The sequence below is a fragment of the Branchiostoma lanceolatum genome, chromosome 1 (assembly GCF_035083965.1).
Source record: "Branchiostoma lanceolatum isolate klBraLanc5 chromosome 1, klBraLanc5.hap2, whole genome shotgun sequence".
Classification (NCBI taxonomy): Eukaryota; Metazoa; Chordata; class Leptocardii; order Amphioxiformes; family Branchiostomatidae; genus Branchiostoma; species Branchiostoma lanceolatum.
The window spans coordinates 16,405,138-16,430,438 of record NC_089722.1 but is presented as its reverse complement, the minus strand read 5'-3'; the positions used below and the strand labels follow the sequence as shown (position 1 = coordinate 16,430,438).

The 25,301-nt window shown below is 39.6% G+C and overlaps 2 protein-coding genes across 2 annotated transcripts; one reads left to right on the top strand and one right to left on the bottom strand.

The window, feature by feature from the left end:
• Positions 1-194: 194 nt before the first annotated feature.
• Positions 195-8,504, top strand: LOC136437975 (nuclear migration protein nudC-like). The gene is made up of 9 exons (XM_066432584.1): positions 195-364; positions 737-814; positions 1,237-1,452; positions 2,208-2,279; positions 3,318-3,425; positions 4,056-4,250; positions 6,425-6,508; positions 7,165-7,283; positions 7,935-8,504. The coding sequence occupies exons 1-9, from the start codon at positions 293-295 to the stop codon at positions 7,984-7,986; spliced, it is 996 nt and encodes a 331-aa protein (XP_066288681.1). The 5' UTR covers positions 195-292; the 3' UTR covers positions 7,987-8,504.
• Positions 8,243-25,149, bottom strand: LOC136437943 (origin recognition complex subunit 3-like). The gene is made up of 19 exons (XM_066432541.1): positions 25,016-25,149; positions 24,764-24,818; positions 23,863-23,963; positions 22,630-22,771; positions 20,598-20,702; positions 20,124-20,179; positions 19,649-19,735; positions 18,530-18,666; positions 17,832-17,991; positions 16,343-16,456; positions 14,153-14,283; positions 13,348-13,608; positions 12,840-12,973; positions 12,179-12,264; positions 11,719-11,810; positions 11,228-11,369; positions 10,011-10,127; positions 9,315-9,394; positions 8,243-8,885 (listed from the first exon to the last, which is right to left on the bottom strand). The coding sequence occupies exons 1-19, from the start codon at positions 25,040-25,042 to the stop codon at positions 8,780-8,782; spliced, it is 2,133 nt and encodes a 710-aa protein (XP_066288638.1). The 5' UTR covers positions 25,043-25,149; the 3' UTR covers positions 8,243-8,779.
• Between the last annotated feature and the right edge of the window lie 152 nt (positions 25,150-25,301).

Below are 25,301 nucleotides of genomic sequence, written 5' to 3'. Positions count from 1 at the left end.
GATTATTAGACGGTACCATTTTTTTCTCCAGGGGTGATTTTTTTAAATAATATTTTCCCATATTGACCAAGTTTTTAAATATCTATCTACGTTTGGATATTGAAATAGTATATTGTATTCATTATTTATAGTTAACAGTATATTATTCCTCAGTTGGATAAAAAAATTCCAGAAAATTCGATCGCAACCTTTGACCTATCATGAACGAGAGTGTCGAGCTACATCGCGGGAACAGAGAGCTCGACTGCGGAAAAAAAAAAGGTTAAAAAGCGCCGAATAAATATATAAGATAATGTCACAGGACGAGAGATTCGACGGGATGCTGATGGCCATGGCCCAGCAGTGTGAGGGAGGCATTCATGAGGTAATTATACGGAAAAGGTGTACGATTTTGTGCATGTGTGCTCGCCAACAACGCACAGTGGTTTCGGCCCCCCTCCCCATCTTGGCCATGTTTTCCATGTGATGACTTGCATCTATGCACGTGTAAACTCGTGTGTTTCCTTTACATGTAGAAGAAGTTAGTAGAAATGATATGAATATTTTAACGGTAACTCTTTTGTTTCCTCATAAGCTATTCCATAGTCTTCATGGCAGCACTGCTAGTGAAACTAATAAAACACACAAAAATTTGAAATCATAATTTTGTGCTTACAAATTTAGTTAACGGTACATTCCTTTTCACACGTTCTTAGATTTGTTGTAATGAGTTATATATTTTCTTCCTTGTGCACAGATGTTGGACGTCATCTTCAGTTTCCTGGAACGGAAGACAGACTTCTACGTCGGAGGTGGGGATAAAGCAGCCGAAAAGGTAAAGATGTAAATTCCAACAAGCACCCAAGTAGTCCACACTAAGTGCTTTATCAAGTTTATCATTATGAATAAAGTGGATATATGTCACACAAATTTCATAGTAAACAAGCAGTAAAATTGTACATACATCTGTATACAGTACTGTAAATTGACAATTTTTTTTCGGGGACTAAGTACACCGTGGTTGAAACTGAGTTCTGTTGCACAAAAGTGATAGATAGAAAATGCAAGTTCGCGGCAAAAGCACAAAAATAAAATCTCTTTGAACGATTTACAGTAGTATTTAACAAGCTTATCCTGGCAGATTGAAAAATTATATTTTCCTATATGTCATTATCATATTCATGTGTATGACTATGAGGATAGATGAGTGGAAATCTTGTAAAGTTGCACAAGTTTAAAACATGTCTGTCTTCCCAGATTATCATGGAGAAGTTCCAGACCTATAACAAGATAGCGATGAAGAAGAAGAAAGAGCAGGACGTGGAGAAGAAGAGAATAGAGGCAGAAAGGAAGAAGAAAGTGGAGGAAAAAAGAAAGAAGGAGGAAGAAGAGAGAAGAAAAGTGGAGGAAGAGCCCAAAATAAAGGAACTCACAGATGAGGAAGCTGAGAAATTGCAAGCAGAGCTTGATCAGGTGGGTTTCATAAAATGTAAAGTTATAATATATAAGTTATGATAATAATAATATACTTATATTAATATTGTGTTAATAAAATGTTTTGTATTGATTTATTAAAAATTAATGACACAGATGAGGAAGCCGAGAAATTGCAAGCAGAGGTTGATCAGGTGCCGTGGGTTTCTTAAAATGTAAACTTATAATAAATAAGTTGTATTAATATTATTGATATACATATATCTATATATTAATAAAATTTCTTGTATTAATTTATCAAAAAGTGTAATAAAAATATCTCTCTGTCACCAAGAAGGTTAAAACATTTTCAAACTCCTTGCTGACACACACAGCACAATAGATATTTGGATGTCGGACGACTCCGACCATTACCAACTCGGCCCAGTCAACTCGGCCCATTGCCTTGGTCAACTCGGCCCATCACCCTGGTCAACTTTGCCCAACTTTGCGATGGGCCCAGTTGGTAATGGTCCGAGTTGTCCTGATACCAGAATATTTTCTTTTACCAATATATGTTCATCTGTCGTTCCTATGTCAATCATAAGGAAATTAGCTGGATACAATAAACAGACATATATTATATATAAGTTACTTTTATATGACTGAATATGATGATATGACTGAATTCAACTGTTTCAATTATAGTACTTACATAGTTTACCCAACATTGTCTTCAGTATCTAGCTATATAGCATACTAAGTATTGCAAAGGTCAGTATGCAATAATTATTAATATAACAAATTCATTACAGAAGAAGGAAGGAGGCCAGCAGACACCTGACAGTGCGCCTGCTGCTAAAGCTGAAGAGAAAGAAAAGTCCGGGGTTTGTATATAGCTACTCTGTACATGTTGTTTACCATAATGATAGTACAACACTGTACGTACCTACATTAGAGCTGTGTACTGGTACAGTACCGATACAGTCAATTAGGTACAGGTCCAAAAATACCTGAACCCTGGTGTATACCGGTACTAATCAGGTCAAGCCTGACTCAGGGGATGGCCACTTTGACAGATAAAATTACTATGAAATTACCGTGGCAGTGCACTAAAGCCACATCTATACTATACTCCAGCACATACATGTAGAACACATTTGCAAGGCTGGAGTCAAATTTTTATCTGTGTTTTCATAAAGATAATACCTTGCACAATTAAATATTATGTTGTTACCAGTTCAAACATGCTTTTGTCCTTATTGAAAATCTACCATTTTCTGAACAAGTAATTTAGGTACAGGTTCAGGTCAGGACCGTACCTAAACCCGTGTACCTGTACCTGTACCTAAAATTTGTTTAGGTACACAGCTCTAACGTACATTGTGTTTGTCAAAATTTTGTCATTTCATACCCAAGTACATGTACTTGTATCATTGACCCAACCACATAACAGAACAATAATGATTTTGTTTTCAAGACTGCATACTGGCAGTATTCAAAGCCTGCAAGTTGGCCATTTGATGCCACATAGCCCACCTAAAGAAAGAAAGAAAGTGATCTTGAACCAGTTTAGCTCAAATGAACTCAAAGAAACGATGAGCTAATCTTCCACTGGTCGTGACAGGAAGACAGACGCTACATACAGTATTTACAGGTTCATTGTACCGGGGAAATTCCCCTAGCTCTTTTCGACAAGCACAATGAACAGTGGACCACGGCGTAACGTCCCGTCCTAAAAGGACTGCAAGCTTTTCCGGTAGCGTGCATGTCGGGTGAGCGACACAGCCGGATCTAACCCGGGGCTTCTAGTTCCAGAGGCAAGATCGCTAACCACTGGACTAACCACGCTACCTAACAACCTTATAATTAGTCAGACTTCTAACAGTGTACAAATGTATGTGATGTTTGATTTTTGTTGTTAGAGTGATGAAGAAGAGGATGAGGAAGACAAAGGCAAGATGAAGCCCAACTCGGGTAACGGAGCAGACATGCCCAACTACAGGTGGTCACAGACACTGGGAGAAATCGAGGTAAGGCAAACTTCTAGGTCCAGTTGATAATTGGAATTTTTCCTCTATGTGTGCTGTATATGCATTTAAGTTTGTGATGTTATGACTTAAATTCGCGGTAGAGAGCAAATGAGTGTTAACAGTGGTTTTGACTTCGCAGTTAAAACAAGGTGGTAAGCGAGCTATGTAAGCATGCCACACAGCACACTTCGACGCCGTCAAATGTGCACAGGAACACGCTGTGACGGCCGTCCCAGGGTGCCATATGGGGCACCCAGAACGGCTGGTTTTTACGGTCTCCACATTGATATGAGACACAAACAGTTGACTATACTCGGTCAGAAAATAGCTGAACAATCATATTTTACGATCTTTTGATTTCTATGAAGGACAGAGTTCCTGTACACATTTGACGCTGTCGAAGTGTGCTGTGTAGCATGCTTACATACCTGGGTAAGCGGACAGAAGACAACAAGAATTTTCGTGGTGCTTTTGACTAAATCTAATTTCGTGGCGAAGAGTTACTGCAAAAACCACAACCATTAAAGTACTGTGAACTTAAATGCATTTACAGTATTCCACATGAAAATATAACCTTGAAAATCATTAGACTTGCTGTAAAAGTAACCAATTTTTTTATGTTTGCTTAAGTTGAAAATCCCCTTCAATGTGACCTTCCCGGTGAAGAGTAAGGATGTCATCTGTGAGATTAAGAAGCATTCCCTGAAGGTGTCGCTGAAGGGACACCCGCCCATCATCGACGACAAGTTTCCTCATGAGATCAAGATGGAGGAGTCCTTCTGGACCATCGAGGACAGGAAGATAGTCATGGTCCATCTGGAAAAGGTCTGGCTTATATTTTGACTTTATTTGGATACGCAAATAGCTTGACATTTTGTCTTACTATCCTTCCTGTGGTCCTACAACTTTACATTAATAGTAAATACACATATTTATGTCATACCTGGGCCACGAAAACGTTCAATACGGGTGTTCCGGACTGTGTGATAATTTTCCGTATCACATGGGGTTCTAAGTTGTATCACACAGGCTTCCATAGAATATTTAGAATGCATTTCGAGTGCACCGGTTGCACCGCCATCAAAAATTTGAATACTGGATTAGAAGGTTGGAATCAATGTTGTTACAGTTTTTTGTTTGAGGACACAAAACTCCCTCAACTTCTGGTGCATTCCTCATTGAAATGTGTGTTTTCTCGGGTGGGTATGACATAAATAAAATACAACACGGTGTATCCGCATCACCCTCGGTCCCAGCCCTCCCGCGGGTCAGATCGGCCTATGGGCAATCCTACCCGCGGTCGGGCTGGTACCTCGGGTGATACGGAATACCCCGTGTTGTATTCTATATACATATATTACATATATATAGGAGACAATGACTACAGAACGATCACACATAAAATACATGCATAAGATACATACCTAGAATACAAAAAAGAAGAACAAGTACTAGCTCATTCAATAACTGTCCTGTAGTGTCGTGTAGCAGTCCTTTGATGAGACATGAGGTAAACGAAGTATTAATTTTCAGCATTCATTTTAAGTGGATAAAAGAAACTGTTCACCTGCACAACTATATATGCAAAAGTAGTTGTGAAATGACGGTTTGAAGCGTTGTCTGAATACAGTCAAACCTGCCTAGGCGACCACCTTTTCAACGCGACCACCTGGCCATGGCGACCGCTTTTTCTCGGTCCCGAAAATTTTCCCCATAGGCACAAGCACTAAGCTGCCTGCCCAAGGCGACCACCCGCCCAACGCGACCGCGACCGCCACGAATTGGGACCGCACAGAGCACAATCCCTGCCCATGGCGGCCGCCTCATTTTCCAAGCGTGTGGTGACATCGGATCATTTTGCTGTCGGATTTCGCGGAAATGTTTTTAAGACCTTGACGGATAAAAATATATCAAAAGCATTGATTCCTCCATTAAGTGTTTTGATAAAACGTTCCCACTATAAACATTGTAAATACAAAGGATTGTGAATACTTAGATATTGATGTTGTTGTGCCCATCGTAATCGTATAGTTTACTGCAAGCTCGGTTTGGTTTGAACTCAATTTTCAAAACGATCACGTAGTGCATGGCGTCAAAAAGTCAGATTTCACAGAAATTACTAGTATCTATTTCGTGTATTTTCAACAAATTATTGATGAAAATTAATATTCTTATATTCTTGTTATTTCCATGACTCTAACAAACCTTTATTGGGCGCTGATTGCTTGTAATCGCTGACGCTGTGCGTTCTGCTCCACTGTTACCTTTCGATACGGTTGCGTGCTCGGCGGCGGTATCACAACTTTCCGTTTTCATCCTTCAGTTGTCAGATCGAAAACTTTTTGCCGCTTTAATCCAGCGGTCGGTGCCCAAAAGAAGGCTGGGGTCAGCAGGTGTTTTCTAGGGATTTGTCTCAGGCCTTAAAACTTAGATTTTTATATGCGTGTGTGTGTGTGTACTCTTACTTTAACGTAACGTGTGAATCCGGGAGGGCGCTGCAAGGTCATCGAGGCAGACATTGTTTTAGTCAAAATTATGACGCACATTTGTTCACGATGTAACTGTATACAAATATTACAATGATAACGGAAAATGTAATTTCTGTAGGATCTTTCTGTCGATGAGAATTGAACTTGGTGGGGCTCATGCTGTCTAAAATTACATAATTTTCCATCCATCTACGTGGTACACGGTATTTGAACACCTGGAGCTGGAAACATGTTATGATTGGAATCCTCTTCATGGCGACCACCTATCCATCGCGACCATTTTTGCTCGGTCCCCCGGGTGGTCGCCTTGGGCAGGTTTGACTGTATTACTCTATTTAAACACACTAGTCAGGTATCCATCTGTTAAGACTAGAAATCATAAACATTACAGTAATTCTTAAAATGAATTCATTATTGATCCTAAAAGCCACCCAGCTCTTCAGTGGGCATCTTCTTTCACTGCCAGTATCATTTGGTTTACCATGGTTTTTACTGCTATCCTCTTTCAAGGTGAATCAAATGGAATGGTGGGATAGGATTGTGGCCTCTGACCCACCAATCAACACCAAGAAAGTTAACCCAGAGAATTCCAAGGTAAGTGGTATTACATCACCAACCTGAAAAATAATCAAGAAACCTTTCTCTGTTGGAATGGGTGACAAACCAAGTGAAGGAATCCTTTGGGACAGGTAACTTGGTTGCTATTCTTGTTTAAAAAAAACTGGGATGTTTTCCTAGTTGTCATGCAGACCTGGATGTAGAGACCTTTTTAATACAAGTGTAGGCTCTTGGGATGATGTGTTTCTATAAGTCTCATAGGGTCTGTGACTGGCTATTCTCTTTAAAAAAAGATTTGGATGTTTTTTTTCCCAGTTGTCTGGATGAAGAGACATTTTTAATACAAGTGTAGGCTCTTGTAAAATGGGATGATGTATTTTTATAAGTCTCTAAGATGTATTCTCTAAGGCCATACCAATTTAATTCTTGGTTAACGGATTTAAAAAAAAAATTTTAGCCAAAAAAAATCATTAAAACAGAAGACTGGGGTGAAAACTTGCACCTGACGCTGTTCACTCCCTGAAATTGTGTGCACCAAAGTACAGACTTTCCTCTGAGATTCTGTTTTCATGTTGATTTTGGAATTTAGCAGTTTTTCAAAAAATCTGTTATTAAACCAAGAAATTAAATTGGTTTGGCCTAAGGTCTGTTGCTGATTAACTATTCTCATTAAAATTGTTTTTCCTCATCAGTTGTCAGACCTGGATGGAGAAACCAGATCTATGGTTGAGAAGATGATGTATGACCAGAGACAGAAGGCCATGGGACTGCCCACCTCAGATGAGCAGAAGAAAGAGGATGTCCTCAAAAAGTAAGCCAAGATCCTGAGCTACACAACAAAAATGCCAACTGCAGTTCCAAACAAGCAGCTAGGGGGCCTTAATTTACACCACTTACTTCCTGTCCCAGGAGCTATCTACCACTTAAAAATCATGAACCTGGTGCCTCCAGAAACTTTGGCCTCAAATTTTGAAGCCCCCCTGAAGTACCTTAAATACCCGCTAGGAGGCCCATTATGGAACTTGACTTTCCTCTTCGACACCCCTACCCATCCACTAAATATGTACATGTCTGATCATTGGGAAAAAGGCACTTTACACGACTTTCCTCACTCAACCAAAGTGTACAAATGGGTGTGTAGGTCACGACACCCGCAATAGCTGCCTGTGTCTCACGTGTATTGCACTGTTGCAATTCTAAAAAAATCAAAATCAAATCATTTCATACTTTGCATTTGTGGATAACATCTTTGGGAGCCTTAATAACTAAAGGATGATTTAAAACAAGTCAGATTTGAAAAAGACTGAACAGGTAATGTGCTTTAACCTTTAGCACACTGAAGTAGCCATTTGGCACCCAATTCCCTATTGGTTACAGAGTTAGGCAGCAGAGAGAAGGTTAAAATCGTTGAATGAGAATGAAAAAGTTACTTAATCAAGTTTTTATTTTTTTCTGTTTGCAGGTTCATGGAGCAGCATCCTGAGATGGACTTCTCCAAGGCAAAGTTCTGTTAAAGTCAGAAGCAACCTGAGAAAGAGACTTAAAGATTGCTACACAAACCACCCAACAAGATGTAGACAATGTTATAGACACACACATAGAAGATACTAATACCTAAAACAGTATAGACCAGCTCTAGATAGAAAGGCAGAAATGTCAACCCTTTAAAGCAGCACTACTCTTTTTGCCAAAATAACATGTATGACCTGAAGATGTATGTTAAGATGTGTACAAAAGTTCAATGCTCAATAATAAGATTAACTTCCATGGTTCATTTCATACTATTGATACTTTATTTGGATCATTATGAAAAATAGTAAACATCCTACAAAATGAATGTACTTGTATCAGAGAGTATACAGTAGATGTCATGAGGCACATATAGTTTATTTGACTAGGAACTACAGAATGGTTGGCTGTTATAATAGATTCTTTTATACTCTTCATTTCACCAAAGGGAAAAACCTGTTTAATGTTACAAGCAGTGCTCTTTGTAACAAGTTTGTTTTGGAATAAATCATGATCGTTTTCAGACTGTGGAAATCTTTTTGATATGAGTGTAGGTTCTTGATATAATGCACTAGTCTTCCATAAGTCTCATAGTGCAGAAAGCTATAGTATAATACAGGTCCAGGTTTTCGGCACGATTTTGCTGGTTTCAAAATCCTAAAAGTATGAAGTTATTAGGCAAATGTGCTAAACAATGTTAGTAAATGTCACTACCATAAAGATTTCAGCATCTTTTTTTATTTCCATTTTTTGCCCTAATATTGCTTTGGTTGCCTTTGGTAGTAGGCTCATGGTGCCTCAGCAGCCTCCCCATGTTAGCCTGGCCACGTGGTCTGTCTTCCTCTTGGTTGGTTTGATGAAGCCGAGAAACTGGAGTTCTGACACAGCTCGGATGAAACGGGCTCTGGGAAATGTTCATCAAGGACAACAAACCACCAATAAATACAGCAATCATGCAATATCATATCCTCTATACTTGATATGAGCCACCGTCTCAAATTTCAAACCATCAACGCCAGAACTGACACATACAAACACAATACTTGACCAACGTACTATTCCCTGCCTGGCACGGTTGTGATGGCTCCAACCGTTGAGTCTTACCGTTCCAGGCTGGAGGCCTGCTCGCCTTAATTAGCCCTGGACCTCAACTCCCCCCCTACTTTGCCCCTTATGGGGTTATATATATGGGGGTACACATGATGATGATATTACTACTGTAACAGTGTATATGGACCCAGGTGATCAAGATTTAGCTATTAGCTATTTCTGAACAATAATTTCCTTTAGGAAAGTTTGCATCAGGTGACCTCAATAGCCAGATAAAGGATACTGTAAAACTTCATCCACTTTCTTCTGTTTTGAAGAGTCTGCACCATTCTCTTCTCCTGAGTGAACCAGCATCACAAATGCCTGCAATGAAAATCAAACAGCCATATATAATTACCACTGAAACCTGACAATATTCCTAAGGCCACATCAATTTTATCTGTTGATTCTCAGAAAAAAATTGGAGAGACAGGGCGAAAAAACATTTTGAAAATAGTCTGGCGTGAAGATAAGTGTTTACATAACGTAAAGAATAAGAGGATTATTCAAGTTTCAGCTTTGTATGGCTCATTTTATGCAATGAACCCCTTTTTTTGATCTAGTACTATAATTTCAGTAACAAAATTACCTTTTGCTATGGATTGATATTGAGAACGAGTTTTAATAAATGAAAAATTATAACTTATGATAAAATGTGACCAAACTTTTTAGGTAAGTGGATGCCTTCATAATCTATTTTGGTGGCTATTGAGTTACTGAACAAATAGCAAAATCGTGAGAGAACATTTGTGAATGGGAATAGTGCCCCAATTTCTTTTTTTAAGGGGAAAGACAGGAGAGACAATTCCGAGAAGCAAAAAAAAAATTGGTGTGGCCTAATTTGGTGTACAGTATAAGTGTTAGGTACTGAACAAAGAGTATAGAAACATTTTTAAAAGAATTGTCAAGTTTTAGAAGTGAAAGTCCCTGTGTTTCCCACCTGTAGCCAGTCATATAGGTTGATGAGCCTTCCACATTCCAGGTGTAGTTTGTAAGCGATGCACACGTCAGGGGCGGTGTTTGGGATCGTGCCATCTTCAGTCTTCAGAGACTCATCCTAGATCAAAACACAAGTGTTGAGAAGTTCAGAACTTACAAACATGGAAAAAAGAGTAGCAAGATGATAACAATCATACATTTATTTATTAATTTATTGGTTCAGCATGAACATTTACAAAGGGCGAACCCATGTGCGGTCATAGGACTAGATTTTTGGACCATCTCACACCGTGGTATGCCCCTACTCTTTTTTGAAAGGTGCGGTGGGTTCTTTTATGTGTGCAGGGTGTGGCTCTCCCCAAACACAGGACCTCCATTTAACGTCCTATCTAAGGGACGTCCCTAACCCTATAGATAAGCTACAAATGTATATAGGTACTCATTTACACCTGAGTGAAGTGAGGAAAGTCGTGTTAAATGCCTTTCCCAAGACAATGGGCTCAATATGCAGGTTTAAGATGCTACAGTTACAATGTATTTAGAACTCAAGTATGAATTTACATATCATGCAACACAGCGATGAAACTGGGAATAAATCTTGAGTTAAACATCGCATGCTGGAAAAAAAAAAAGAAGATTAAACAGCCAATTCTAACTCAATATGACATTTTCATGCTGTTTTTCAGTGCTGAATTCAAGTACTGGAAATCACTTTAATATCAAAGTTCCTTCCCGCACCGATGGTGCATAGGGCGGCGCCCATCTCCGTTTCAGTAGCCCTTGGGCCACACTTTGTGCAATCACTACAGCAGGGGGCTAGTCCACTGGTAGTGGTGTGTGTTTAACTTCCATACTATTTCCCAAATGCTGAGTGCTAAGCAGAGAAATCAGTATGTACCATTTTTACAGTCTTTGGTATGACCCGGCCGGGGTTCGAACTCACGACCTACCGTATGCAAGGCGAACACTCTACCAACTCGGCCATTGCACTTTAATATAGCGGCAGGAAAATATAGCGGTTGGGGAAAATGGAGTAGGTCACGGCACTTAATTTTAACGGTAAGGAACAAACATTACTGTCTCAAATATTAGTGATCAAATCTTTGCGATGATGAAATTTTAGCTGTTGACTAGTGACAGTTAGATCAGCTAAAATCAAGTTACAGTTAACAAATCAAGAATTACAGTATATACTCAAAGTTTTATTTTGACACCAACCTGAAGATAGAAGTGTGGATTGCTTAGTGCAGTTTGGATAGCAGCTCTGGGTGCTGCGTTCATGTGTTTCCTAAGTGTAGACACTCTGTCATAGTAGTACACCTCATGGAGGGGCAGGGTAGTGGGGGACGGCAGGTGAGTTCTGTAAAATGATTCAAAACAAATCATGATTAGGCCGCACCAATTTAATTTCTTGGTTAATGGATTTTAATTTAAAAAAAAAAAAATTGTAGAAAAAAAAAATTATGAAAACAGCCTTCTAGATCTGTTTTCATAATTTTTTTTTCCTAAAATTTTTTTTGGGGGATTGATCCGTTAACCAAGAAATTAAATTGGTGCGGCCTTAAGTCAATAAAACAAGTGGGTGTTTGTTAATACATGTATTGTATTATAACTGAGGTTACAAAACAAAATTGCACAATGACTTTCATCTATTTTTGTTTATTATTCGTGGTCACAGAGGAATTTCTGATGATATTCTAAAGACTGACCTGAAAATTTCGTCCAAGTAGTCAAGAATCTTGTTCCTTAAAACTTCATATTTAGTCAGTTTCTTTTTCTGCTTTGCAGATTCTCGTAACCTCTGCAAGAAATACAGTATTACATATCAGTTATAGAACATGTTGGTGAAAATGTTGTCTATGAATATAATAGTTTTCACTGGGCCACTAAATTGTGGAAACACGTATGTCACCTCTAAAAAGAGGATGAACTGAACTGAACTGAGATTTCATCATTCAACTTGCTATCCTATTGGCAAAGTCTTTTGCCTAGTACAGAAAACATTACACAAAAAAGACCTGCACTTGATGAGGAGTTCTGGGGGCTCCGCATCCATATGCAAGCACGTCAAACCCCCATATGATGGGGAATAAAAGACGTAAAATTGTAGAGAGAGAGCGAGAGAGAGAGAGAGAGAGAGAGAGATAAAGAGAACAGTGTAGTACTAACGTTCTGTAGGTCGTGAAGTTTTGTAGTCTTGGACAGTCTCTCCTTTGGCCTCTCATCTGGTTCTTCCTCTTCCTCCTGAGATCCATCTGACGAAAGCAGGAAAGATTGTTGTCTGATAAGCTGTCAATCATTTATGTCAGTAGCACTTAGAACAAACTTTCTGACATAAAATCAGCAGGTTTGACATGCGCAATAATTATCTAGTTGGGCCTGAATGTACAGTTAATTATTTTGCTGGTTGTATACTGTGTAGTGAAATAATGGTTGCTTTTATAAATTTAAGGTAAAGGTAAAGCAGTCATCCTCAATTGAGGTGAAGCATGATGCTTTTTCAATAAACTAGTGGTAGTGCAATGCTGCCCTAGGCTCGCGTTATTGGCCAAGCACATGCACCGGGTTACCCCTACACTTCTCAATAAGTGTGTTGGGTTCTTTTACGTGCAGAGGTTTGAGGCTTATGCCTGAAGCTCCCTCATGCGCGGGACCGCCGGCTTTACGTCACCATCCGAAATGATGAATGCAATCCCTTACAACATGTACGAGCTGGAGTCCACCCTAGTATTGACTCGGGCCCCAGGATCCACAGAATTTGATCCAGATGGCAAAGCACCGGGGTGCGTTACCGCTTGCGCCATGGGGACATGCTTTATTTCATACCCACCTCCAAGACTTGCCAGTTGTGCCATGTACGTCTGTACTTCCATGATGACTTCAGAAACATCTGACTCTGTCCATGCCTGCAGTCTCTCCACACACTGTCGTAACACAGACACCAGGTCATCCCTGGCCATCAACCTAACACAGGAGGGACAGGAAAGGCACTTGGATTAATGAATAACTGTTATCACTGTTCTTGGCCCAATATAGTCTGTTTTTTCTGTGTTAAGTTTGAACATAAGTACTAAAGTAGTTCAGGTACAGGTTTCAGGTCCGGACCTGTACCTAAACCTGTACCTACCCCGTATGGTAGTAGTCGGCCAACCCAATAACGCCCCCCCCCTCAGTGCTGTACGACAGCGTCCTGTCAAGTAATAACTGACAGCCCAGCTGCTAATCTGAGGACTGGGGCTATGCATAGAAAAAAAAACCTGTACCTAAAATTTGTTTAGGTACACAGCACTATTTAGGATGAATGTACAAGGACTATAACGTACGCTTGTAGAACAAACCTGAGTAAGCTGAAAGCATCTGTATATCCCTGAGTTTCCCACACATTCGACTCCAACACCAGAGAGTACAGCTCTCTCAGCTGTTTACCCAAGGGGTGTCTGGGAAGGCTGCTCGTCAGGGCGTGTAGGCAGTGCATGATGGGATAGCACATGCCGTGGTAGGAGTCCAGACCCTTGAGCAGACTGATGAAGACTTCCTTGGTGTGTTTGTCGTTCAGGAGGAGATCTCTCTGTTCCTGGGGCTTCTGGAGCTCAACATACCTGAGGAAGAGAGGTCATGATCATTAGTATGGCCAGGTGGCTGTAATGCACAGGTGACCACTAAATAAATACAGGTTTTACCTTACTCCTCTATGATGTTTCCAACTGTGGACGACTAGGCCTTGTACTGTGTACGTGATCTACGGCTATTACTCTATCTACGGGACGGAACGGTCCCACACAACGTGAAGGCTCAACGTAAACCTGGCTACATCTTGACTCTCCTTGTTTCTAGGTCATACTACATACGGGACCTCCAGCGGTCTCCTCCTATCGTTCTACTCTAAGGTCTCATATGGCAGTTCTACACAGTGCTACACAACCCCAGGTGGGATTTCAAAGGAGGAGAGGACCCCAATCGTGATTGTACTTGGCACACTGGAGAAGTTGCAATGTATTCAAGATTATCCTTTTCATTGTTCAATGATATCAACATAGAATCTTCAGCTGAAAACTATTCTTCTCCTCCTATATGCTGCATTAATGTTTACTGTTACTTAATAAAGTTACCAACATCAATAGTATACAAAAATGTCTAATGTACCTCCTGAATGAGGGTGATTTCCTGATAGCCTCTAACTGTCGGTGGTCCATGGCCTTAACCCTGGATGTTCTCAGTTTGGCCCCACAGCACAACATCCCCAGGTCACTAAAGAAGTGCTCTAACATGGCAAACTGAAGGAAAAAACACATTTGAACGCTATTTAATGTCACATCCAAAGAGGTTTATGTCACAACAATAACAATCATAAAATTTGGCTAAGCTAGAGGACGTATAATCATCTCATATACTTTGAATTACTGTAAATGCAGAAATGTTCACGGTGGATTTATGTTCCCAGTTTTCGTGAAAGTGAACTTAAAACCACCGCGAACAGTACGTGACTATAGCGCTGCCTGGAACCACCGGCCGCGAACACTCCATTTTCGCCTTAGCGCGAAATAAAAACCATGCGAACTTAGATGCATTTACTTATCCTACATCATTTCTAATCAAATATATCAGACTGCCATCTGGTGGAGAGGGAACTCAATATTAAGTATTGTGTGCAACCCCAGGAGAACAGGTTTTCTGCGCTTGAAAAATTGTCAGAAAACATATCAGACTAGAAAGGCAACATTTGCGAGCAAATACAGCATGTTTAGCCATGCTCCTCGCCATGCAAAAAATGGACTCCCAAAATAACAATGGACCATTCTAAAATACTTCCACTAAAAAAATGGATCAAACTTGAGTTTAAAAACAATTATCAGTCTCTCCATACAGGAGTGGAGTCTTCCAGTAGCACCTCAACACAATATGGACCAGTCCAAAACCATATCCACTTATTAATTAACAAATACACTTCTGCTAACAAATGGACTTTTTCATAATCATTCCAGCTCAAAATTGAAATAAATAATTACAGAATCCTCCCCTTGCAAGAATGGGATATTCCGTGCCATCTCCATGTAAACTAGACCAGTGGAAAAATATCCGCTGAAAATTACACTCTTGCGCATAATCAACCCAGTTCAAAATTGAATTAAAAAAGATCAACCCCAGGGAAGAATGAAGTTTTCCATAGTATACATAATGATATATATGAAGATTTGACAGGAGAAGAAGGAAATGACCAAAAATGGGTGAAATATAAAAATGTTACACCCCTTTGTTTGAATGCATGATTCAATAGTATACACTTTGGGTTGAAAATAACGAAACCAAAAAAATCTTTGTTTAAAAAATCGTTTTGAAAGGCTGTATGGCAAACATTTGAATGAGGGCCTGTGTACATGCCAAATTTCACATTATTTTGGTTTAATACATATATGAACTGGAGATGTGTATCTTTTAAAAAAAAAAGAGTGAACAAAGCCATGTACATGTAATCACATGTCCTAGGAATTCCCATACCATATTTGGCATGAATACTAGCCTACACCTGCGCCATGTAATTAGATTAACTCAATTGACCAATCAGGTGGTTGCAAGGCTCACAGGCATGCAAGGCCAGGTGCAAGGCACTTGGGGTCAATGACCTTTAGGTCATATGTAGTATTGAAAGTGACAGAAGTGGCAAATATTGTTAAGAAAGCCCAAAATAAATCGTTTTGAATAAATGTATGCCAAAAATGGGAATGTAGTCCTTTAAATATTTGTTCAAGCCACATATACAGCAAATTTCAGGTCATTCGGTTGAAATACCAGGGCGCAGGAGGCCAAGATATGCTAAAAATAGCCTAAAAACCTCAATAAAATCACTTTCAAGGTCAATATCAAAAAAAGGAAAAGAACGCACATTGGTTTTTGCCTACATTACCTCTGTACCAAATTTCAGGTCATTTGGTCATAAAATGACAGAGATGAATCGATTTGAAGATTTGACAGGAGAAGAAGAAACATGAGTAAAAACAATATGTTTAGCCATACTAGGTATGGCTAAACATAAAAATGTGTAGTACAAAATTCTTTGGCAGAAAAATGTAACCCTGTGATACAATTTCCTTCTGTCCCCTGATTTTTTTGTTTGAAAACTCTAGATTTCTAGGTCCCTTGGGAATAGGTCTCTTGGGAATAGTTGAACTTTTTTAACCTTAAAACCTGAAACATTTGAAAATCACTAAGATTTTTCAGAAATTTTATATAAGGCTTTGTATTGTAAAATGTAACTACTTGCAAATTTTTCATGCATGCGCGAATTTCTCATGCGCAGAAAACCGAAACCCAAGTGACATCCTAGCTGATACCAACCTGTAATCCTCTGATGAAGTTAACTACAGAAAAATCATGGTACAGGAACATGTCCAGTAACAGCTGAAACACCCTGTGGCCAAGCTTGAAGGGGTACTTGGTGGTCAACAGTGTCTGCAGAAAAAAAAGAATAAAAATCTTTGTCATCACGTCATTGTGATATGGACATATTTTCAGGCATTATCTATATAGGCGGCGGTGTGTAGCGTAAGTGGTAGAGCGCGCGGCTGTCAAACAATGGGACCCGGCATCGATCCCAGGTTGTGCCCAGAGACATGTTCAAACTTGCACCCCGACGCTGTACCCTTGGGAAAGGCACTTAACACGACTTTCCTCACTTCACTCAGGTGTAAATGAGTACCTTACTCATCTAGGGTTAGGGACGTCCCTCGGATAGGACTTTAAATGGAGGTCCCGTGTTTGGGGAGAGTCACACCCCGCACACGTAAAATAACCCATTACACCTATCGAAAAAGAGTAGGGGCATGACCCAGTGTGTGATGGTCCAAATCCTTCTGTATGGAGTTGGTGATTCACTACAAATCACCCGGATGGAGGCCTGGCGAACCTCCGTTTTGTATCAGCCATACGGTGATTTACATAATTTGCCCGGACGGGAGAACTGGTGCATCCCCGTCTTGTATGACAGCCAACGAAAGTGTATGTCACCCCGTAAAAAGGGCGGTAAAACCCTGTCGTAGCGAAAGCACGTCGACTGATGATGATGACTATGTCAACAAGCTATATGAACAAACTCATGTCACTTCTTCCCCACCAGAAGAGCTACATGTATCTACCACCCAAAAATCATGACCATAGCTTGACCAGAATACGAGATATAAAAACTGAACATTTTGCTGCAGTACCAAGGTCACACACCAGGGGGCCCATAATTGACATTGACCTTCTTCCTCCCAAGACCTACCCACATACCAAATATCATAACATCCATCCGGAGGTTCTTAAGTTATGCTGACTACAAATGCCCGGCAATACAAACACACGAACAGACCAAACAAAAATACATCCATTTTTCATGGGGGTATATTAAAGAATTTATAGATAAGGCCATGTTGATTTAATTACATGGATAACATCCTATGGAGACCCCAAAACTGATGCGAGCATGTGAATAGAAAAAAAGGTGCCTTCATTATGAAATTAGGAAGGTCAGGAAGGATAAACAAAAGTAAACACACCAAGTATGGTAGACCAAAATATAGATTCTTCATTTTTGTTCGTTCAAATTCAAAACATCCTGAAGGTCTTGGACTTTGGAATTAACGTCTGCATTCCATGACATTAGTATCAATTTTCTTAAATATTTTCTTGCAATTCACAGCATATATTTTCTCATTTTGCAACTGATTTTTATGATTTGCAGTATGGCCTGAATTTTTTTTTTTCGGAAACGGACGAAAATTGATGTGCGCACGGATGTCATCCATATAATCAAATCAACATGGCCTAATGTAGAACAATAGTTTACCTTGTTGATGACTTGAGACAGATACTCAGTGGATGGTTGTGCCTGGAACTTCTCCATACAGAGGAGTGACGACACAGAATGTGGCAGAAGGGTGTGCACTGCTGTGACTGTGGTTGCAATACCGAACACTAGCACCAGGGGGAGCCGGCTCAGGTACTGACTGTGAGAGAGCAACACGAAGATGGTATCATGACACACATTGTTAAAGCGATCAAACAAACAGATCAATTCAGAAATAACAATAAAACTTGACCTAACCACATACCAAATATCAAGACAATTCCTCCAGACTATCTCCAGTTTTTGTGTGGCAGACGGACACACAGACCAAAAACATAACCTTCTTGGCAAGAGAACAAGTACAGATATGCTTCTATCTTTTATCTTATATATTAAGGCTTCCCAGTGACTGCAAATCATGTGACCTTGAGCCAGAAATACAAACTCCCTATGATTTCTGGCTCAAGGTCACAGAAATCTGCAGATTTCTGCAGATTTCTTCAGATTTGGGCTAATCCCCAGGGGGTCATTGATGGCGGTTACGTATTTCTTACATCATTTTTACGTATAGTTTACAATATTAGCCCAAGTAGATGTAAGGTTGCTGATCATGAGATATGGGAGGTCAGTCCGGAATTAAACTGGAAGTCCGAAATTAAACTGGAGGGTGCTCTAGTTTCATTCCACTTCACAATCACCTGCAGATGATGATGAAGTCCTGCAGCACTTGAGCCGGGAACCCTTCCAGATCCTCCATCACAATGACCAGTGGAGGGTACTGACCACAGGAGGACTTTCTTTTCTTACTGGGAGACTTATTTGGTGACTGGGATCTCTGTGTGAAAGAATACATCAGAAAACAATCAGACTTTTGTTGTGCAGACTGTAGCTCTTGGTTAATAACACCCTCCTAAAAGCAGGACCCCTATCGCTAGATTCAATGGCTCGCTCGCGTAGGGGCCCTGCTCTTTAGCCCCGGTAGACACGGTTTTGGCGACGTCGCCACCATAACAGCTTCAGCCAATCAGAGGGTTTGCTAAACCTCATCTGGAGCAAAAGCGCAAAGGACGCTGGGAAGCTATCAACCAAACAGGTTACGTCTCACATCGTTACTTTAGGTTCAGACCAGATTAACCGCCAAATTGTGCCAAATAAGGATAGCTCATTAATTCTTCATGAGCAACTGTCAGTAACGTCGCCAGAACTGTGTCTACCGGGGCTAAAGAGCAGGGCCCCTACGCGAGTGAGCCAACGAATCGAGCGATAGGGGTCCTGCTTTTAGGAGGGTGGGTCAATAAGATATTAAATATAAACACTGATCTAAAATCATCTGGTCATTCCTCTAGTAATCAAATGCAGCCGATTAATATCATTACACCAGTAATGATTACATCTGTAAACAAAATATCAACCAAAAAAACTGATTAATCTTTATCATACAACAATCTTTATTGACACAACAAAAGTACAGCGACTTTCGTAAGGTCTTCTACAACTAAACATGCAAACAACAACAATGGGATACAAAATGATTAACCTACGTACAAGTATATGAAAAATTCAACATGTCGAGTTTAACCTATCACTTACACTAGTACTAGTTCTAAGATCTAAACATTCTTTGATATATTTACCTATTTGTACACAGCAAGGCTAGGGTTGCCTCCTTCTAGAATGTACTTGAATTTATCTATAGAATGGAATGTTACTGTTACAGTATATCAAGTTGCTTTCAAGCCTTCTTGCTTACCATAACATATTTAAGAAGTAAAAAGAAATAAGAAACACTTTTGAGCGGAAAATTTCATTGTACTAACCTTGACAGAGTCAGCGTACCATCCACACAGCACAGGCATTGTGGGACTGATCCTCTTGACCTGCACCTCATCATCATCATCATCTAGCTGTGGACAGAGATGGCCACGGTTATCATTCAGAAAATCAGACATGACAGGCACCAATTTTTTGTACTCCCCATAGCATATCTTTGACACATATAACCCAACACATTAATCTATAAACTTAGACCCGATACACAATTTTCGGTACGTCAATTTTTCCTGGGTGCGAATTGACCCCATGTCGTTCAACAGGCATTTATATGGCCCATACGTCCATATAGGGTGAACTAAGTCGTACGGTTCATAAAAATGCCTGGCATACGACGTGAGGGTCCGATGCACACCCGGGAAAAAAAGTATGCCGTACATCGTTGTCATACGTCGTTGTCATACGTCCAGAAAATTTCCCCAGTGTGTATCGCTTTTTTTTCTTTGATCAAAAACTGCTTACCAAGTCCTTGTTGCCCATAAACTGCATGATGACTTTGGACATGATGTTCTTCATAGCTGCAGGAAAACATTGTAAAAAATAGTTTTGTTAAATTTGCTGTACAGTTGATACTTGCAACATGAAGATGGTCCATGTAAATATATGTGTTATGGAAATGTTGCCTTGCAATATGAAATAGGTATTGACTCTTGATAAGTGAATGGTATGCTTTGTACATACAGTTTATATAGGATATATGTGGTCAACTGGAATGATTATGATAATAATAATGGTTTTATTGGTCAGAAATTACCCGTGCAATGGCAGCCTTTCTAGTGCTGAACTAGTGCAGGGTTTACAATAACAATATAGCAAACATATACATATTTGCTCCACACTTGCATTTTGTAGAACTGTTGCAAGGGTTTGGGCGGCTGCCATTCGGCGCCACCAGGTGACCTCAATAAGATCTTCTGTAAGTTTAATAATGCCTACTTGAACAGTCCTTAGCCTGTAGTCTGGCTACATAAGGCGTGATGTTGTCCTGTAGTAGGGAGGTCAGGTTGGAGAAGATCATACCATGGTCAGGCATGTTCACACCTGTAGGAGGAACAATAGTTGTGAGTTGTAAGATAGAAGAAGAAGAACTTTATTGCACAACAATTGTAACTGGTACAATATATGACAACGTACATACATGAGAGTTGAACTATTGCTAATTGTTAACAAATACAAACAACGTCTAATCTATGACTAACTGTAGAAATAGTCTATAGAGTAATGTACATGCTAATGCTCCAGAACTGTATGTTGGTAACAGTTAGTATGCTGTGTCAGGAATGTATTGGGATATCATAGTGGGCAATAGATGAAATGTGGGTCATTGTAATAGTACCCATTTTTGCGTTTCGGCGCATGCGCGCCGGAACGCATTGTCCTGGCTTTTACCTTCAAGGAAGGAAGCTTGGTTCAACCAAGGAGGTTCCTTGGTTCAACACTGTGTCGCACACAATAAGACCTTATATGGCAATACGTTCCCAAATCCTTGTATAGCCGTTGCCTTATATGGCAAGAGAGCACGAAAAGGCAGGCAGGCTAGATTTGCATGTGACACAGGACGGCGACCGCATGTAACTGCTACAACTGTTCGGAAATATCATTGCATTGTGGTTTCTTTGATATCCTGAAAAATGACCATATTACATCTATTCCACAAGATTGCAGAAGAAAAAAAATGATTTCGTCAAGAAAACGACCAAAAATCGGCATAAATGATACCATATAGTGAGGTTATAGCATTACCTCCAGAGTGACCGCAGCTTGGCCGATCTGGCAACGCGAAGCACTTCGGACCCAGAAGATACGGGTTCGTGTCCGTGCATGGATTTTTTTTTCTTTTTAGATATTGAATATCAAAAATATATATTGATATTATATTAATCTATCAATATCATATTTATGAATATCATTTTTTTTCATTAATAAATAAAGAAATATTTTATATTTGTTATTTTTAAATATTCATTTAATATATACAAGGCCTTTGTCTTATGAACAGGACTTCATAGATTCCAAACCCGGCATTCGAATTTTTCTGTTCATTGTAATGGAAAATACCGTGCAGCGGCTCCTATGCGCGGTAAGATGATTCTTGCAAAACACTCGCCACTAAACTTCTATCCCCAATGTAAACAGAGGCTCTTGATGTTGTTTGCAAAACAGCGATTCTTTGTTACAGTAGCAAATGCTCCATTGTTCAGTATCGACTTCATTCAGACAACACGGACGTGGAAAGTGGCGCCCCTCGGCACAAAACTATGGGAATTTTCATGAATTTTAGCAAAATTACCCAGGAAAATAAGGAAGAAATGTTGTAAATGCGGAAACCAGAATAATACGGATGAGGTAGCTGTTGATTTGTTTGACATTTGGTAGTCATTTTAGATAGAACCTTAGCTGTTATGAACTTCTATTTCACTTAATTACCATAGTGCTGATGATTCAATGGTGCTTTTTCAAATTTTATGTTTTATTGCGTGCCATGTACATAATTACATTGATAGCTTTTATAATGAGCCTATTATACATTTTACAAATAAGTACAAGTTGTAGGCCAAGACCAGCTTTTTCAAAAGCACTTAAGTTAAGTGACGTAACTTCAAAATTGCTTTCCCCAATCTGCCTTTCTCTATTAAAACAGTTCTCATTTCCCAAAATGACAATTTTTCTTATAGACTGAACAGCCCTTGAGTGACTTCCTCTGGCAGATTTTACTTCAAGTAAAGGGAAAAGACAATTCACACTCATAAACGTGGCCGAAACGCCAGCTTTTTTTAAAAGCTCTTGTTACACCTGAGTGGAGTGAAGAAAGTCCTGTAAAGTGCCTTTCCCAAGGCCAGAACATTGGTGGCATGCCAGGGGATTCAAACACAGGACCTCTGGGCCCAAAATCCTAACTGTTACACCAACATGACACCACATCTCAGTACAGTACAGTATGTTCATGTAGGGCAATGTGTTGGCTTACCAGTGACCAGGGCTGCTGTTGGGATCTCGTTTGACGATACCTTCTGTTTCGTCCCCTCCTCCAGACTGAACCCTGGATGTGTGGTTCCTACATACCCTACCAGATCATCAAACACCTTCTTATGGATGTCTGTCTGTAGTGCCTGTTGTTCAGAGAATACAATACAAGAGACTTCAATTTCCTGTTGTTAAGTCTTAAGAGAATACAAGAGACTTCAAGTTCCTGTTGTTAAGAGAATACAAGAGACTTCAAGTTCCTGTTGTTAAGATAATACAAGAGACTTCAAGTTCCTGTTGTTAAGAGAATACAAGAGACTTCAAGTTCCTGTTGTTAAGAGAATACAAGAGACTTCAAGTTCCTGTTGTTAAGAGAATACAAGAGACTTCAAGTTCCTGTTGTTAAGAGAATACAAGAGACTTCAAGTTTCTGTTGTTAAGAGAATACAAGAGACTTCAAGTTCCTGTTGTTAAGAGAATACAAGAGACTTCAAGTTTCTGTTGTTAAGAGAATACAAGAGACTTCAAGTTCCTGTTGTTAAGAGAATACAAGAGACTTCAAGTTTCTGTTGTTAAGAGAATACAAGAGACTTCAAGTTTCTGTTGTTAAGAGAATACAAGAGACTTCAAGTTCAACATGCCTGTACTTCGTTTTATGTCATACCTTGGCCGCAAAAACGTTTGATCCGGTTGTTCCGGACCGTGTGATAAATTTCCGTATCACACAGGGTTCTAAGTTGTATCACACGGGCTTCCATAGAATATTTACAATGCATTATGAGCTCGCCAGTTGCGCTGCCGTTTGAAGTTTTTTGTTCGACGACACAAAATTCCCTCAACTTCTGCCGCATTCCGCATTGCAATGTGTGTTTTCTCGGGTGGGTATGAAATAAATAAAATACAACACGGTGTATTCCGCATCACCCTCGGAGGGCCTCGGTCCCAGCCCTCCACTTCGTTGTTGGGCTGGTACCTGAGGTGATACGGAATACCCCCTGTTATATTCTGTACTATATAACAATTCATAAACCGTAGCAAGCAAAACCCTATATCAAAATTTGACAGTGGCCGTCTTTAAAAAAAATACAATATTGCTTTCTGTCCTCTAAATCATATACATATATATATGATATATATGTCTATATCTCTTAATGAAGGTAAAAAAGAATCTTGTCGTATGCTTAGATAAATATTCTATTTTTATCTTTTAAGTTTACCCTTAGTGTTTAATACTTACTTCTATGTCCTTGTTCATATCTTCCCATAAAATTTGATAAGTGTCATATCTTTCTCTTGTTGCTTCTGTCTTGGCACCAGTTTCATCAACAAAGTAGTCAGCTGGAAGATAAGAGTTTGGCATCATTAGTTTTACATGTATGAGTCAATGCATTTGGGTATTGACTTATCATGCATTCTCTATCACTTACTAGTAATATTTAAGATTTAAAAGCAAGGGGTCTAGAGTAAATTATATTCTCAGTCAGTTTTGTGGCGGCCTCGCTCACCATAGTGAAAATGGTAACAGACTGAATATTTTTTTAAACTAATATTTGCTTTTCCTATCTTTACTGACTTTAGTTTTAATATTCTGTAAAGCCAAGGAGGTTAAATACAGTATTTAACCGTAATTAACCTGCTTGGTAAAGCTAATTGCACAGGTGTCCAGCAGTCACAAATAACTGCAACTGTGGGCTTGAATAATATTCTAATCAGGAACTATGCAGCTATATACAGTCTATTACAGTGTCTTTTCTGAAGATGTGGCGTGAATGTGTATGGTTGACTTGAGGTTTTCCACTACTACTAGTATTTGGCTATGCACCCCTGCAAGTGTAGTAGTAGTCCACTGCTTTCTACTGCTGCAGTAGTCGAAACATCCTGCAGCCGCATTCAGTCTTGCAAGTGTACTTGCACAAAATTAAAGTGCGTGCACGCAAGCAGTAATTCAAAACCTGTATAGTATAGTAGTACTATCAGACTAAGACTGAGAGCAGAGAAGGTCAAGGGGAAAAAAGTCAACTGGACATAAAGGCATGGTGATCAACAGTTACTGTCGAATAAATCCATAAGAAATTATTTCTTGATTTACAAATGCAGATTATTCAGATGTGTATGATTCTATCAAATTACATCCTTACCTGGGCTCAGCTTCTTCTTCCTTTTACCAGCTTTAGGTTTGAAGACAAAACAGGCCTGAAATACATGATAACAAATCGTTAAATGTCGTCTTTTAATTCATATATTAAGTAATGTTAATAGTTGCAAATCTGATCAAACCACGTGCCCCCCTCCCCTGTCATAATTTCTTCCGGTGTAGCTTCCTTGCAAAGAAATGCAAGCGAAAACAAGCAGTCCCTTTGCTCAGACTCGAAACACCTTTGCTACCCTACCTTTGAGACGGAACCGCTGGTTGACATCGTGATATTTAAACTTCAGCCTTTTTAAACAACAACCAAAAATCAACACAGTTCAAACTCTCCCTCGTGCCAATGCGGAAGTCACGTTCCGTCTGCTAAAATCTCGCGAGATTTGGGTCCGCCGATACCATTCTGCGCTATGGGGAGGAAGCAAACATTATTTTATATACCCAAAACCTCAGTAGAGTATTCCATCTAACGACAAAAATTGTTCAGTAGAGCCACAATAAACTTTCTATATCATAATAATTTCATAATA